Raw genomic sequence first — 15,923 nt, 5'->3', positions numbered from 1 at the left:
ATCTATCTATCTATCTATCTATCTATCTGCCTGTCTATCTATCTATCTATCTATCTATCTATCTATCTATCACTCTTTTCTTCTTTTCTATCTATCTATCTATCTATCTGTCTATCTATCTATCACCCTTTTCTTCTTTTCTATCTATCTATCTATCTATCTATCTATCTATCTATCTATCTATCTATCTACCACTCTTTTCTTCTTCTATCTATCTATCTATCTATCTATCACTCTTTTCTTCTTTTCTATCTATCTATCTATCTATCTATCACTCTTTTCTTCTTTTCTATCTATCTATCTATCTATCTATCTATCTATCTATCTATCTGTCTGTCTGTCTGTCATGTACATGTATATATACAGAGAGAGGGAGAATAAAGGACAGAAAGAAGGGGGTTGGAACTGCATTCCACACTTAATCATGAAAACCGTGAAAATAACACAACCATGCAAAATCCAGCCTTAGCGCACACAACATTTCCAAAGACCTTATTCTGAGGTTACCTCTATGTATTCACACTGAATAATTTTAAATGATTAAACTACAAATAAAGAAAAAAGAAACATTGTTATTGAGTTCCCTTTAATACCAATCAAGTAAAACGAATATTTTTTACACACTTTGAAGAGAAATAAAAAATACTTCCACACCATTAATTAAAACCTGAACTTAGTAACAAAAGACTTGTCCACACTATAATTGAAACCTTTAACTGAAATACTGCAAGTTACATTCGCTCCACTGTCACAAAACTTAATCCAACATCATATTGAATCGGCACAAACAATTAGTAGAAAAATACATTACACACACGGCCCGAAATCTAAATTCTATGACCGACCCCTCAAAAAAGGCAAAGAGCGAAAAATGCAAAAAGACTTTTAGAAAATGTACAAAAGTTCTTAAAAGAACGATAAGCACTTATTTTAGCTAATGGCACTGTTCTGCATGCAAACATGTGACCTTGTTACATAACATCTATTCAATAAGAATATTACACATTGATTAAAAGAATAAACGTTTGTTGATAGATACAATGTGCACTCCTACTACAGGAAAATCTGAGTGCTTAAACTTAGATTAGAAGGTAATAAAAAAAGGTATATTTAATGGGAGAAGTTCATGTGGTTATAGGTTTTATACATATACGTTTTATCAACAGAGACTGTAATGCCCCATTTATAAGAACCATATCCACAGTGTAATGACAATGGGTATTATTTCGTTTTTGGCTCGTGTTTTAGCCCACAAAGTGTATGTTTTTGGAACTCAAGCCTGAGTGGATTAAAACAAGAAAATGATTTGCAAATGAAATAATAATTGTATTTGTACCTTATATGCCCTGCATTCATTTATATTGCTTTAAGTACTCATCACTTGTAAAGGTTTTTGTGAATTCTCCTACACTCTAGGCTGTAAAAAGCTATTACTGTTTGTTTGATTTCCTCTTCGTGTTTTAAATTAGAGTGATTCTTCAATAAATACTTCAAGTAATGATTGGACGTGTTCATATAAATACACTGACATGACCTTGGATTTCAGATTAGACATTGTCTACCCAACATGCCTGAAGTCATTTAAGACACATTGTCTACACTAAAGTGTGGGAAATTTCTTTGTTAATTAAATAAATTAGCTCTTATATCCTTGTAATATGATTATCATTATGAAAAATATAGTAATATATATATCTTTATGAGTTGGCACTACATGCAACCTCTAACCTAGGGTAATAAAGAAAATGACCAAAATGTAAACAAATGTTTTGCACTTAAAGGAATATTCTGAGTTCAATACAAGCTAAGCTCAAATGACAGCATTTGTGGCACAATGTTGATTACGATAAAAAATACTGTCAACTTAAAAAAAGAATCTGGGTTACAGTGAGGCACTTACAATGGAAGTGAATGGGGCCAATCCATAAACACTCAAATATTCACTGTTTCAAAAGTATAAGATGTAAACATTATACGTGTTAACATGATTTTAGTGTGATAAAATTGCTTACTAACCTTTTCAGTGTAAAATAATATCCAGTTTTACAACTTCGTTGCCATGATTAGCCATAAACCCTAAAACAACCGTAAAAAACTATGATTTAAACAACTTTACAGCTCAAATAATACACACGTTTTTACAGAAGAATAAATGTGTGCTTCTAAAAAGTATATGCTTAACATTTCTGCCTTAAAACCCTCCAGAAATTGTCCCCATTCACTAACATTAACCTAAATGTTTGCTTTTTTATACAAAAGGAGGGTCATGTTGAAATTATTTTTTGTGGTAATCAACATTATGCCACAAATACTGTCGACTGAGCTTAACCTGTATTGAAGCCAGAATATTCCTTCAAAAAACTCTAGTCTCAGTTTGGTCCTATACAGTACATTCAGAATTTTACACTTTCCTTGTATGTGAAGAACTGTGCAAGCTGTTTAACTGAGGGACATCTTGCTGACAGGCAAAAGGGTAGAAAAAATTCGTAAAATTTCAGAATATTATTATTTTACACCCCAGTGTGGTTTGACGTCGTTGGAATGTTATCACTGGCTGAAAGCCAAACACACGTAATCTTCCACATCAGTTACACCTTCTCAAGTATGACCATAAACTTCAAGTCCTGAACATTTTCAGAGTGCTCTCATATACAAGAGCATATCAAGTACATCCTTAATTAGCTGAAAAGCCATTTTGCAAAGTGCCTTCTCTTACACAGATCTCAAACTATCCGTATTTTGAACATGGGCTGGGTTCCGAGCACCATAAAAAGTCCTCTGTAAGTGCTTGTATATTCCTTGACACTTACAGTTCAGTTTTGCAGTCTATGCAGATGCAAACTCTCATTAGACGCCTGCGCCCTTTCTGTCCTCTGAACAGTCTCTCAGAGTGAAGAAGAGCTCTGGCTGTAGTGCCTAAGCACCAGCTGGTCGTATATTGGGGAGCAGGGCTCGCACAACGGCAGCTCCGAGGCTGGCGATGTGGGCGATTCGCTAACTGAATCCACGGAGGAGTCTCTGAATGGGGAAGGGGGAGTCAAGGTGCCCAAGTCCTCCAAATCAGTGGTCCTGACAGCACACGAAGAGTCGTAGGTGCATTCAAAAAGACTGGCTGGTGAAGCTCTGCTACTCCCACCAGCCATAATACCCCCGGCGATGCCAACCGCAGAGCGAGGGTTGGTGTTTGCTGCAGCCACCACATCAGCGTAGGTGGTGACGGTGGAAGGGTGCTGCCTTTCTTGTGGGTGCCTGCGGAAAGAAGGGGAGCAGGGTCTTGGGACTGGGGCGGCGACAATTACAGCTGTCCCTGGTGGGGAACCGGGCAGCATCATATTGTTGAGCTCGCTGATATTGGCTGTGAAATGGCTGACCACACAGCTGATCTGATCCATGATGGAGGTCTGGGGTGCACTGCCATGATGCAAGCGCTCTGTTAGATATGAAGGCAGGGGCACTACCGGCACATGTTCTTCATCACGGCCTTCCACTTCGCACCTTTTCATAGACGCCCGCTGGCACACAGTCGGTAGTGGTGAAGGGGTTCGAGGGCGGTAGGATACAGGGTAGCGCTGGTTTTTCTGAGGCCCTTCATATGCTAGCTTCACCCCAGTGTCTGGTAGGCGGTCACAACCCTTTGAGAAAGGCTTAATGATGGCCGTCTGGTTGGCCTCCTCCTTCTTCTTAAGGTGGATGGAGATCCGCTTCCAAAGGTTTGGCCTGTAACCTTTATCGTTCTGTGCCCAGGTCACCGTTTTGCCATTTGAACTGTGGAAAGAGGCACATATTAGATCATGGCTGGACATATGCCAGTCTGTGACATCACAGCTAGAAGGCAAAAGGGAACTGACTCCGCCATTACCCATCTCTGCCCAGCCATTACAACAGCAATTACTACTGCCATCCACTTCTCTATGTCCAAAAGGAAATCTCTAACTTCAGTGCTCTAAATGGCCCTAAGGGCCCATCGACCCAAATGCATGAAACCTCAGAGTTGATCAAGGAATGATTCACAGGCAGACAGGGTAATTGGTTGGGGCTCTTTGGGGCTTTTTTCTCTTTTGAAGGGAATATTGGCTTTTTTTCCCTCTTTTTTTGTGTGTGCTCTAAAATATGCTCAGTTTGGGAGTTGATTCATTTTCAGTCTAAACTCATTCTCATCCTCAAAAGCAAACATTTGGCAGGCATTACTGAGAGATAAACAGATTTAATGTGAGTTTTATTTATTTATTTTTGTCAGCAGTCGCTTTTTCTGCAATTGAGAGCAGTGATGGAATATCATATTATAAAAAGGCAAAATAAGGATTTTGAGAACTGACATAAAAATAATTGGCATTTCATGCCTAATTATCCCTAAATTCATTCAGCATAAATCCAATTAAACTGAACAGTTTTAAAGAAACATAAAAGATAAAGTAATAAAAAAATGTTGTCAATCTAAATACTATTTAACATAACTAAACTAAACAATGTATCTCAATTCTACAACTACCACCAGTCTCAGAATTAACTTCATATTTATAAGGCATTTTTCACACAATTCACACGTGTCCTAGCAGAGTATAATCATAGGCGTAGTTCATCACATTAAATATGGACATATTCAACTAATGTTTGGCAACCAGTGTCCAAATACTTATCTACTGATTTATTATTTAAAACTTAACAAACTTCGTGTAGTGACATTTTTTTGCTTGAAAAGTGTGCTTGTGCTATGTGTCTTTCAAATAAATGTCACTTATTGATATTACAAGATTTATAGTAAAAAAAAAGGAGTTACATTTTGATCTGTTCTCACCCAAAATCAACTGTATCTCTTCAGAAGACATGGATTAAACCACTTGAGTTGTGTGGATTATCTTAATGCTGCCTTTATGTCTTTTTTGGAGATTGGAAGTGTTGGACCCCATTGACTTGCATTGTATGGATATATTCACATCAAATCTTCATTAAAATATCTTTGTGTTCCGCAGATGAAAGAAAGTCATACGAGTTTAAGAGGGCATAAGGGAAAATTTTTGAGTGAAATATTCCTTTAATGCAATATCATTCATACATTTTAATTGTGGCTAATTGTCCAAATACTAGTTTGTATGTAAAACTTTAAGACCCCGTTTCCACCTGGTATTAAGATGCGTCCGATCACATGTGGTCAGACCTAAATACAGGTCTAAACGGGGTCTAAAACATTTTGTGATCGGACCACAGAAGAATTTGGTCAAAAACGCATGTGACCAGATCACATTTGAAGTGTAAATGCTAATCTGTCCTGTATACATCCCGGCAGCAGTAAAGCATCACCCCTCACCTGTCAATCAACCTATGCGCAAGAACTATAACAAGAGCTTAAACTTTGAAGGTTACGAGCAGTATGTATGTGGATACATACACAATCACGAGAGCTTCACATATCTTCTTTTGTGTGTCTGATATCAACACAGATGACAGGCACGAACACCTGAAGCTCCTTTAATACAGGTAACTCCTTTAATTCAGCAACTGCTGAACATGTTGCGTTTGTGCTTAGATTAAGTTTTAACTGCATCTGGGAGAAAGAGCGCACCGGCTTTCTTTGTCTTTTTTTACTTTGTTGCGCTTTAATATCATGCACTAACACACTGACATAGTGATTGATGTATGTCCTCATGAAACAGAGACCCTCCCCTCCAAATCTGAACACAAGTGGTCACAGGAGACGCATTTAAGTGACCAGGTGTAAACAGCGATGTGTCTCACCTGACCACATGTGATCGGATCACCCGAAACACATCTTAATACCAGGTGGAAATGGGGTCTAAATGGTCTATTGTGTGCTGTGGATACTGACCTTACATTGTCTGTACCAGATCCTTTGCGTCTGAACAGGTTAGCCATGCTACTGGAACGGCTAGCGGCAGAAGCAGCTTTTCCATCACCCACGTGCATCCTCACAACAGTCGACGTGGTGAACGCACTGCGCACGTTCCTCTCTGGTTTGGCTAACATGATGTAGACTTTGGGCACAAACATGCAGCATAGCGCAGTGGTAGCACTGAGGCTCACCGAGAAACACATGGTGATAATCTTGTAGTTTGAACCGAAATAAATTGGCACAAATGCAAGCCAGATAATGCAAGTGGTGTACATGGTAAACGCAATGTATTTGGCCTCATTGAAATTGGCAGGGACGTTTCGGGTCTTAAAAGCGTAGAAGGTGCAGCTGAGAATGAGCAACCCATTGTATCCCAATGGCGCCACCACTCCAAGTGTGGTGGTATTGCAAATTAGGTGCACCTCGCGTATAGACGGGTAGTCATAGATCACCTGCGGGGGTTCCATGATGAAAAGTGCCACAATGATGCCCAGCTGAATCAAGATGAGGATGAAGGCAATGACCAGCTGGGCGCAGGCGCTCATGAAACGAGGCTTCTTGGTGCAGATCTTTTTCTTACTGCCTGCAAGGATGCGAGCGATGCGGTTGGTCTTGGTGACCAGGGCGGAGTAGCTCATGGCAGGCGATAGCCCGATGCCCAGCCTCTGCAAGTAGCAGTAAGCCACGTGTGGCTTGGCGATCAGGCAGAATGTACACAGGTACCCTAAACAGATACCAGCCAGAATGATGAAGCACAGCTCCCTGCTGGAGGACTTCACCACTGGCGTATCGTGGAACCTGACAAAGACTAAGGTGACGAAGATGGTGGCAAGCAGGCCGAGGCAGGCGAAGACCACAGCTGCAATAGGCTCAGGATCTCCCCACAGAAGGTACTGCACCGGGATTGGCTCACACCCTGAGGAACATGAATTTGAAAAGACTTTAATGTAATTAGGCCTGCACATTGCCCTGGAACTTTAAATAAAATGTTTTCACCTCAGGGCTCGCAATCACACCACTGGAAGATCAATAAGCAGTGCAAACAATATTTATCATACTTAACCAAGTCAGTATAATGCCTGTGTCTATAATTACTCAGATCCACTGACGTGTGACATTAAAAATTGTACAGAGAACATCCATCATTATGTAGATTTCACAGGGAAACTGGCGGCAGAATTTTAGAGCAACTATATAAAAAAAAAAAGGGTGAAAGAAACAAACAAAACCATCAGTTCAACCAAGCACCATACATTATGCATCAGAGGCTGGCATCAACAAGCGCTGATATTTTAGCATGTGTGATTTGCATCAGAAGAAAGTAAATAGGGGATAAAACTAAGTTATGCTTTGGATAGCCTTTAATGAGGTTCATCTGATGGGACTGTGTAGGTTTACCATGCTTTTTTTACAGGTCACATACAGTTCTTGACATTCCTTCTGAAAAACCAGCAACAACAAAAGCAAATTAAGAAAGTTATGGCCAGAGTTTATAATGATTATAAATGTTATTAACATACAAAATGGTTCCTTCTCTGTACTTAAAGGGTGACCGTGATTTTGCCAAGTATCACATGTTCCTGTATTAACATCCTTGTTGGTCCTGGAATAACATAAACCAATAATATTATAGGGTTAGGTTTAGGGTTAACATTTTTTACAAAAGATTTTATAAGAGATGGTGATTTAGGAACACATCCTACTTGACAAAATCAAACTGACTCCTTTGAAATGTGTAGAATCATGCATTATTTTTTATCATTTATTTATTTTTCCTTTGGTCCACTTATTATATTAGTAAAGGTTTTTGAATTAGTTTTTTCATGACCGTTATCCACCCTCTTTTTGACATTTAGAATTAAAGGGATAGTTCACCCAAAATTGAAAATTCTCTCATTTACTCACCCTTATACCATCCCAGATGTGTATAACTTTCCTTCTTCAGCAGAACACAAATGAAGATTTTTAGAAGAATATCTCAGCTCTTTTGGTCCATACAATGCAAGTGAATGGGTGCTAAATTTTGAAGCTCCAAAAATCACATAAATCAGCATAAAAGTAATCTATAAGACTCCAGTGGTTAAATCAATGTCTTCAGAAGCGATTTGATAGGGGTGGGTGAGAAACAGATAAATATTTATGTCCATTTTTACTGTAAGTTTTCCTCTCTGCTCAGTCAATCTCCACTTTCACTTTCTTCTTCTTGTGTTTTTGGGTATTCACATTCTTCATGCATACACCCCTTACTGGGCAGAGATAAGAATTTATAGCAAAAATTGACTTGAATATTGATGTGTTTCTCACCCACACCTATCATATCGCTTCTGAAGATATGGATTTATCCACTGGAGTCTTATGGATTACTTTTATGCTGCCTTTATACTTTTTGGATATCAAAATTTTGGCACCCATTCACTTGCATTGTGAGGATCTACAGAGCTAAAATGTTAAAGTGTTCTGCAGAAGAAAGAAAGTCATACACATCTGGGATGGCATGAGGGTGAGTAAATGATTAAAGAATTTTCATTTTTGGGTGAAATATCCCTTTTCCCTTTTTTTTTTTTTTTTTTTGCTACTGTGCCTTTAAGACTTCTTTGTAAACATCCTCTTCTGACTTTTTACGCTTATTTTTTTTACATTTAATCATTTAGAAGACACTTAATGTTTGCATTCAGGTTATACGTTTTTCAGTTGATGTGTTCCCTGGGAACAAACCCATGACCTTAGCATTGCTAGTGCCATGCTTGAGCAACAGGAACTGCATATTAAGTGAGAAACAGAATTTTGCTATGCCGTTTACACACAGCTGTGGCTCTGCCGTTGAGTCAATTCTAGTTGGCACTGTTCAAACTACAGTGTGTTTTCAAAGTGCAATGAACTGTTTTATTTCAAAACATCAAGTAATATTTGATTCCTCATAACATCAGACCCTTTTAACTAGATTTGTCAAAAGTTCCTTCTAAACCCTGGCACAAAACCCCAAAAACTAGTCAAAACTGGAAAATCAAGAAAGATTTAGTGATGCAAAATAACCTATTAATAAATGTCAAAATTTGCCATTAAGGGTCGTACATGAACAGCGGAGCAGCCACAGCTCTCAGTAATGTACTTCATGCTGAGAGACTGCTGCTTTAGGGCTTAAGCTTGACAGCAATTCTGGAACATACTGATGGGGACCCTCGCCAAGTCCAAATCTCTGTTTTTGGCATTAAGTCGCCATGGTCCAGATTCTCCAATGACGCTCTGAGAGATAAATGGGTCTTGCATGTTATTATGTGACCCAGATACAAGACACTTATATCACCCACTGTTGTACAAGATGAGAAGCTTTGTAGTTTCTTTCAATATGACTGGTTCTTTGGAGCTAATCTTGAGTTCAGAACTGTGTGCTAAGGCACAGAGACTTTGCATCTAGAAGAAGAACATTTTGTTTTGAAGGTGGAGGTACAGTAGAATCACCTGTGAGGTCATTGGTAGGCCAGGATCCAAGCTCACATGCACGACAGGTGTATTCATCAAACACAAACTCGTTTTCTTTACACGGAGTGCAGGTCCAACAGCAGCTTACCTCACCCTTACGGATCACCTGAAACATACAAATAGGTGAAGTCAAGTTATATAAGTGACAAGCTTTATATATTTTTATATATAAAGTGGGTAGTGCTTTGATGTGCAAAACTGCACCACAATGCTATGGTGTTAGAGTGTTTTGGGTTGCTAGGGTGCTCTGGGTGGTTGCTAGGTGGCTGTGTGTGGGTTACTGCCAAGGTGCTGCTATGGTGTTAAGGTGTTTTGAGTTGCTATGGTGTTCTGAATGGTTTTATTGTTGCTATGCTGTTGCTAGGGTGTGTGGGTTTTTGCCAGGGTGACAAAGCACAAAACAAAAAACAAAACAAAACAAACACTGAAATCACTCATTTTCTCCCAAAGGAGTTTTTCACTGCCTTTCTCACCTTGATCTGAGCTTTCTCACAGGGATCACTGCACACTGATCTGATGATAGCACTGCTGTTGGCCCAAATTTCCTCGTCATCCATTTTCAGCCCACGGTTGTCCCAGCTGCCCACGTGGATGTAGCTGAAGTCCTCTTCACTCATCTGTTTAAAGTTCATAATCTCATATCTAGAACATAAAAGACACACAATTATCTTTGCAAAAAATCTCCACAACTCGCTGCATGGTTTGCCCATATAGGCTAGCTATTCAGTCTGTAAAAGTTGTGTTGTTCACAATTACTTCACAATGGCATCATAGAAAGATCTGTCTACAGAGTATGTTTGAAGGGAGCTTCCAAGCACATTCTGCCTTTTGTTTGGTGCAGAAAAGGAAAGATTCGTACCTCCCCGGGGAGTCTCCGTTCTCATCAAACAGCACCACTTCTCCCGAGACGCCAGTGAAGTCGGTCCTCATGAGGAACTCTAAGAGTTTACGTCCATCAATCGGCCGCATGGCTTCACAAAGACCCGCGTATCCGGGACACAGAGATTTCTGCATGGCATGCAGACCGTAAGCCATTGAGTAGATGGCATTGATCACAAAGCCCATCTTCGTGTCCTGAGCGTACTGGTGTCGGAGCGACTCCTTCTCTGTGAAATGGCATAGGTAAAAAACAAAAACAAATAACAACTGTTGCCCACTTGCATTACCCACTGTGTCACAGCTCTGACATCCACTCCACTTTCAAATTGTTCCAACACCCTTGGATGAATATGATGGATGGATTTTCATAGGTATAAATGAAGAGCACAGACAAAAGGTGAGGAACCTGGTCACTCTGATATGGTTTGAGAGCACGTTCAACTCACTAGTGCAGGTCTTGTTGTATTTGGTGCTCTCTTGTGGATGCCCCTTCAGCCTGCATTGGAAACGATGCTGCCAGAACTCTGGGAACCAGGGGTTCCGGCTGTTTGTGTCCGGCTGCAGGTTGAGATAGTAGTCATCAAACCAGGTGACGTAAGCAGACTGCAGTTTGATTGTGATTCCCCCTGCTGCCTCTCTCTGGAAGCCATCTGTGACATCATAGCGGTCTGCCCAACCATCACTGCAAAGAGAAAGTAAGTGTGAAATGAATCGCTCTTGCTTTTTTCGTAGAATTAATTCCCTTGAGATGGCCTAGAATTTGTGAGACACAGTCAGGAAGCCTCCTTGTCCAAACCGAACCATATAGAAGGCAAAGTCCAGTAGTTATGACCAGGTTACACTATGAAGTAAGTCTTTGGGACAAAGCCAGCCAGTACTTTATACTGACATTACTGTGACAGACTGTGGCAGCCAGTAAAATAAACTTCCCATAAGATGTATGTGCACCACTCAAAGGCTAAGGAAAAATCCAAATTGCATGATTTTATTTCTTAAGTGGAATGCAAAAGGGGGAAAAAAAATTCTATGCAGTTACAATGAACAGGGACTGAAGTACTCAAGATTCAAAAAGGACTTATAAAAGTAACATAAAAGTGATATGATAGGTGTTGGTGAGAAAAAGATCAATATTTCTTTTTAGTTCTTTTTTACTATAAATTCTCCTCCCTGCCCAGTAGGTGGCGATATGCACGAAGAATGTGAATCTCCAAAAACAAAAGAAGAAGAATGTGAAAGTGAAAGTTGAGATTGATAGTAAAAACGGACTTAAATATTGATCTGTTTCTCACCTACACCTATCATCTCACATCTGAAGATATGGATTTAAACACTGGAGTCTTATGGATTACTTTTATGCTGCCTTTATGTGCTTTTTGGAGCTCCAAAGTTCTGGTAACCATTCACTTGCATTGTGAGGACAAACAGAGCCGATTCTTCGAAAAACCTTCATTTGTGTTCTGCAGAAGAAAGAAAGTCATACATATCTGGGATAGCATGAGGGTGAGTAAATGATGAGAGAATTTACATTTTTTGGGTGAACTATTCCTTTAATATTAACATATACCCATTTTAGTTATGAACTGGATCAAACAATAAACTAAAAAGATAAAAAATCTTAAAAAATCAGCTCAAGAAACAGACATTGGTCCTTCTGTCATGAACTCTCCTATAGAGAGCTAGAGCAGATGTAAAAATTTTCTGTGAATAACAACTTAAATTTGTGTTCCTCACACAAAGCTATCGTATGTCTTCAGAATACTTGAAAAATAGTCATAAGTCAAGTCATATAGACCACATTTATTGTTCAGTTATGGTGCTTTTGCATGCTTCCACAGAAGAAAGAACGTCATACGGGTTTGGAACAATTAAATAATGACAGAAGTTTCATTTTAAGGTGAACTATTCCTCTAACAGCAAAGCAGATCTTTGGACTGCAAGAGACTCTTTCCGTCTGTTTGTCTGAATGTCTACTTCCTCCACTTTCACACACACACGCGCGCATGCAAGCGGAATGCCACTCATTTTTCAGCGTTCTCTCCATCTATGCATTCAAACATTTCCTAAACTCATAGTGCTAAATGTTACACAACTCAGCAGTGTGTGGGAGGTATCATTTTTGTTCTCGTGGTAGGTAAACGAGAGGCTTTCATAACTTGTTCTTGGAGGCAAAAGCGATGGGAGGGAAAGCAGAGCGGGGCATGTTAGCAGTAGCTTGAATCATCTCATGGAAAAGAGCTGAGCCGCTCAGCAAACCCACACACTGACCCCAGCGGGTCAGTCTCCATATGCCCACTGCTGCTGGAAACCTTAAAAAGACAACAAAAATGCCAAAGGCTCCATAGCCTTTTATAAAGATGTCTGACAGCATTTTATAGCAGATAAAAGAGTGTTTACCTACAGCACAACTAGAGCACCTAGGGTTGGGTTATTTATCAAAGATTTACAATATATTTATTATTATTTTGGTGCAGATATAAAAGAAACCAATATATGGATATTGCAATGACTATTAGGCCTTTTAGGCTGTTTAATCATTAAATTTCCTAAAGACCGTGCCAGTAGACTAGGTTTCATGATGCGCAAGTATGAGAGTGCTATGACAAAGAAATTGTAATATAGCATCTTTGATTTGAACTTGAACTGTCCATTTCAATGATATCTGCACAAAACACTGACTTGAATTGGTTTGCATCATAACTCAAAATTGTCCTCAACATGGCAACATTGGCTGTTTGGGCAAAATGATGGTACCTCTGATTAAATATTTAGCCATTTTAGAGCTAATACATAAATAACGAGATATTGAATATAATCAAAAGACAGAAAAATATCAAGATTTTGTATCTATATCGCCATATGTGGAACTTGTTACTCTGTAACAATGGTTAGACTTTGTAAATAAAACAGGTGATCTTTACGTCACCTGTGCAACAGATAATTTATAAATAGTATTAATTAATTATTTTATAATCTGTAACACTTTACATTAAAGTTGCACTCAGTAACTTTAGTCTTTGTGTCATCTTGGACTTACATTGACAGCTAGAGGCTTGGATGCAGCGTCATTTAAAATCAATAGTTTTTAGTTTCAGATGCCATTATAGAAATTTTGTATTCAGAGTCAGCCATGATTACTTTAATCAATGAGTGAAAGTGTCAAATAACAGGACTGTTACTGAGATTAAAGGAGTTGTATTCGGCTGGTCATGTGATTCTAACATGGCAGCCCCCATGTGCGGACCCTCTCCATGTAGAATAAAACAGCTTTTATAAGGTTACTGATATGACTCGAGTTTCATACATATATTGCAAAATTATAATTCATGTCTTTAGGAGTTAAACTTTTTTAATGACGAAAAAATTACTGAGTGCACCTTTAAGGTTGTATTTGTTAACATGAACACAAAAGTTAACATGAACTAACAATGATCAATACTTTTGCAGCAATTATTAATATTGGTTAATGTTAATTTCTACATTTTTTAAATTAAAAGTTGTAGCCTACACATTAATATTAGTTAATGCATTATGAATGAACATGAACAAACAATGAACAATAGTATTTTGGTATATTAACATTTACCAAGATTAATAAAAAAAATCATAAAAAATGTATGATAATGCATTAACTAATATTAAAGAACAGAACCTAATCCGACCACATTTAATCAGCTTTTATAGCACAAAACCAGATTTGGGGAAAACAGCAGAACATTTGTTTTTACGAAAAGGTTATGGTGAACATTTCAGGCAAAATATGTTTGTGGGTGTTTTGATATTGGAATGAAACCTTCAGTTTACACGAATCACAGTTTTAATCCGTTTGCAATTATCCCACAGAGGAATGACACACACATTTATGTGGGATGCTGCTGTATTGAGGGCAGAAAATAATATCAGATTTACAACAACAAAAGCTGCAGAGAAGCTTCAAAGTGAAACTGATGATTAAATTAGGTTTCATTTCGGTTGGTTGAAATGATGGCTCCTCTATTAAAAAAAAATGGAGTGACTATTTGCACTAGGTGTAAATAGAACCTGCCATATTGCGTGGCTGTTTGCACTCCAAAGGTCTGGTGGAAACACAAAAATTAAAGACAAACTGCACCCCTTGTGTTGCTGCAGTGACGTGGGGTGTAACGACAATGTGGATGTTCTTTTTTCATGCGGATGACCTGGGTTTGATTTCTTTTGTAGCACTTTTTCCCATCCTGTTTCCTGTCTCCACTCTTATTATTTCCTTTAATACTACTTATAATAATAAATAAAAATGAATTTAATGTTGATTGCCTCACAGTGATTTGGTCACAGTGAAGGTAAGGGAGTTGAGAGAAAGGTTTGATCTATGTAAAATGAACCATCGTTTTACTATAGTAATATTGTAGTAACCATGTTTGATTTTGTGGTTACTATGATTTTACTACAAAATACCATGTTGATACTATGGTTAATGTAGTAAAACCATGGTTAATTTTTGTAAGGAAAGGTTAGAATTAGGATTAGGGGTTGGTGTTGGGTGTCTGTGGGACAATCTGTGGGACAATAAACACACTGCAGTGGTGCCCCAATACTGTATGTTAGTATTTAATTAGGGGTGCAAATAGCATCTAACACTATTTGCACTTAGTGCAAAGAAGATGCTTTTGGTTGCTGTTTATACTCACCCTTTTATTCCTTTCAGAGCAAAAACATAAACAATTGAGATATACTGTATATCAAATATTGTCAAAAGACTGAACAATATCTAGATATAATTTTTTAGCAATGTTGCCCAGCCACACCACAGTACATGCCAAAGAAACGAAGAGGACAAGGGTCTCAAGTTTTTGTAAAAATGTCTCAAGATACTTTATCACTTTTGCAGCCACACAGAGATGAAGGAATTGGAACAGAGACACAGTGGTCATATTCTCATTGAACCAAAGGGAAAAAATGTTTGTCTACCTCTTCCCCGGTGCTAGTGTCTGACTCCTCATCAAACGAAGACACACACAAACTCGGTCACCCAGTCATGCACATACACACACAGTCACACCTCACCCACAAATTCAGTACAGATGCACACATACACTCACTGATGCCCCATAAACATGGCATCTAAGCCCAACCAGGCTGTCTGGAATTCTCAGAGGCTCATGACACCATTTTCTGAAATAGATCTTCTTAAAATATTCCCAAACAACATAAATAAACAAAATATAGGCCCCTACTGCAGAGCGAATGCCATCAGTCTGTTACACTTGACCAAAACAGGGATTTTCCAAATGCTACAGTTTTGGCATATGAAACAATGTATTTTGTTTGTATTTAAAAATGTGTATGACAAAAATTAGTTAATTACTGCATTTCATAAATTAGGTGACTGCTTTTAGGAAAGAATGAAATCAACCTCACAAAAATAATCCTCAAGAGGAGAAGACAGAAATATTCTCATTCACAGTGCAAGCTTGAAAAGTTTCTGCATTTAAGTACTTTATTGGTTTGATTTAAAGGGATAGTTCACACAAAAATAACAATTCTGTCATCATGCTCACCTTTATGTTGTTGCAAACGCATATGACTTTCTTTCTTCCATGGAACACAAAAGGATACTTTAGGCAGAATGACAGCCTCTGTCATCATTCACTTTGGATGCAATGAAAGTGAATATGACTGAGACTAACATTCTGCCTATAAATGTGTGTGTGTGTGTGTGTGTTCCACAGATGAAAGAAAT

The 15,923-nt window shown here is 38.5% G+C and overlaps 1 protein-coding gene across 2 annotated transcripts in view; it reads right to left on the bottom strand.

Annotated features, from left to right (window-relative positions):
* Positions 1-585: 585 nt before the first annotated feature.
* LOC127433844 (metabotropic glutamate receptor 5-like) overlaps positions 586-15,923 on the bottom strand; it is a 44,290-nt gene continuing 28,952 nt past the window's right edge. For both annotated transcript variants that reach the window (XM_051686110.1, XM_051686109.1), the window contains 6 exons: positions 10,654-10,889; positions 10,188-10,434; positions 9,802-9,970; positions 9,308-9,434; positions 5,825-6,764; positions 586-3,765 (listed from right to left, as the gene is read on the bottom strand). In XM_051686110.1, coding sequence (XP_051542070.1) covers positions 2,886-3,765; positions 5,825-6,764; positions 9,308-9,434; positions 9,802-9,970; positions 10,188-10,434; positions 10,654-10,889 — 2,599 coding nt within the window. In that variant the 3' untranslated portion in view covers positions 586-2,885. The remainder of the gene's footprint in view (positions 3,766-5,824; positions 6,765-9,307; positions 9,435-9,801; positions 9,971-10,187; positions 10,435-10,653; positions 10,890-15,923) is intronic.

The sequence above is a fragment of the Myxocyprinus asiaticus genome, chromosome 43 (assembly GCF_019703515.2).
Source record: "Myxocyprinus asiaticus isolate MX2 ecotype Aquarium Trade chromosome 43, UBuf_Myxa_2, whole genome shotgun sequence".
Taxonomy (NCBI): domain Eukaryota; kingdom Metazoa; phylum Chordata; class Actinopteri; order Cypriniformes; family Catostomidae; genus Myxocyprinus; species Myxocyprinus asiaticus.
Note: the sequence above shows the minus strand (reverse complement) of the source record. Positions and strands in the feature narration are given on the sequence as shown.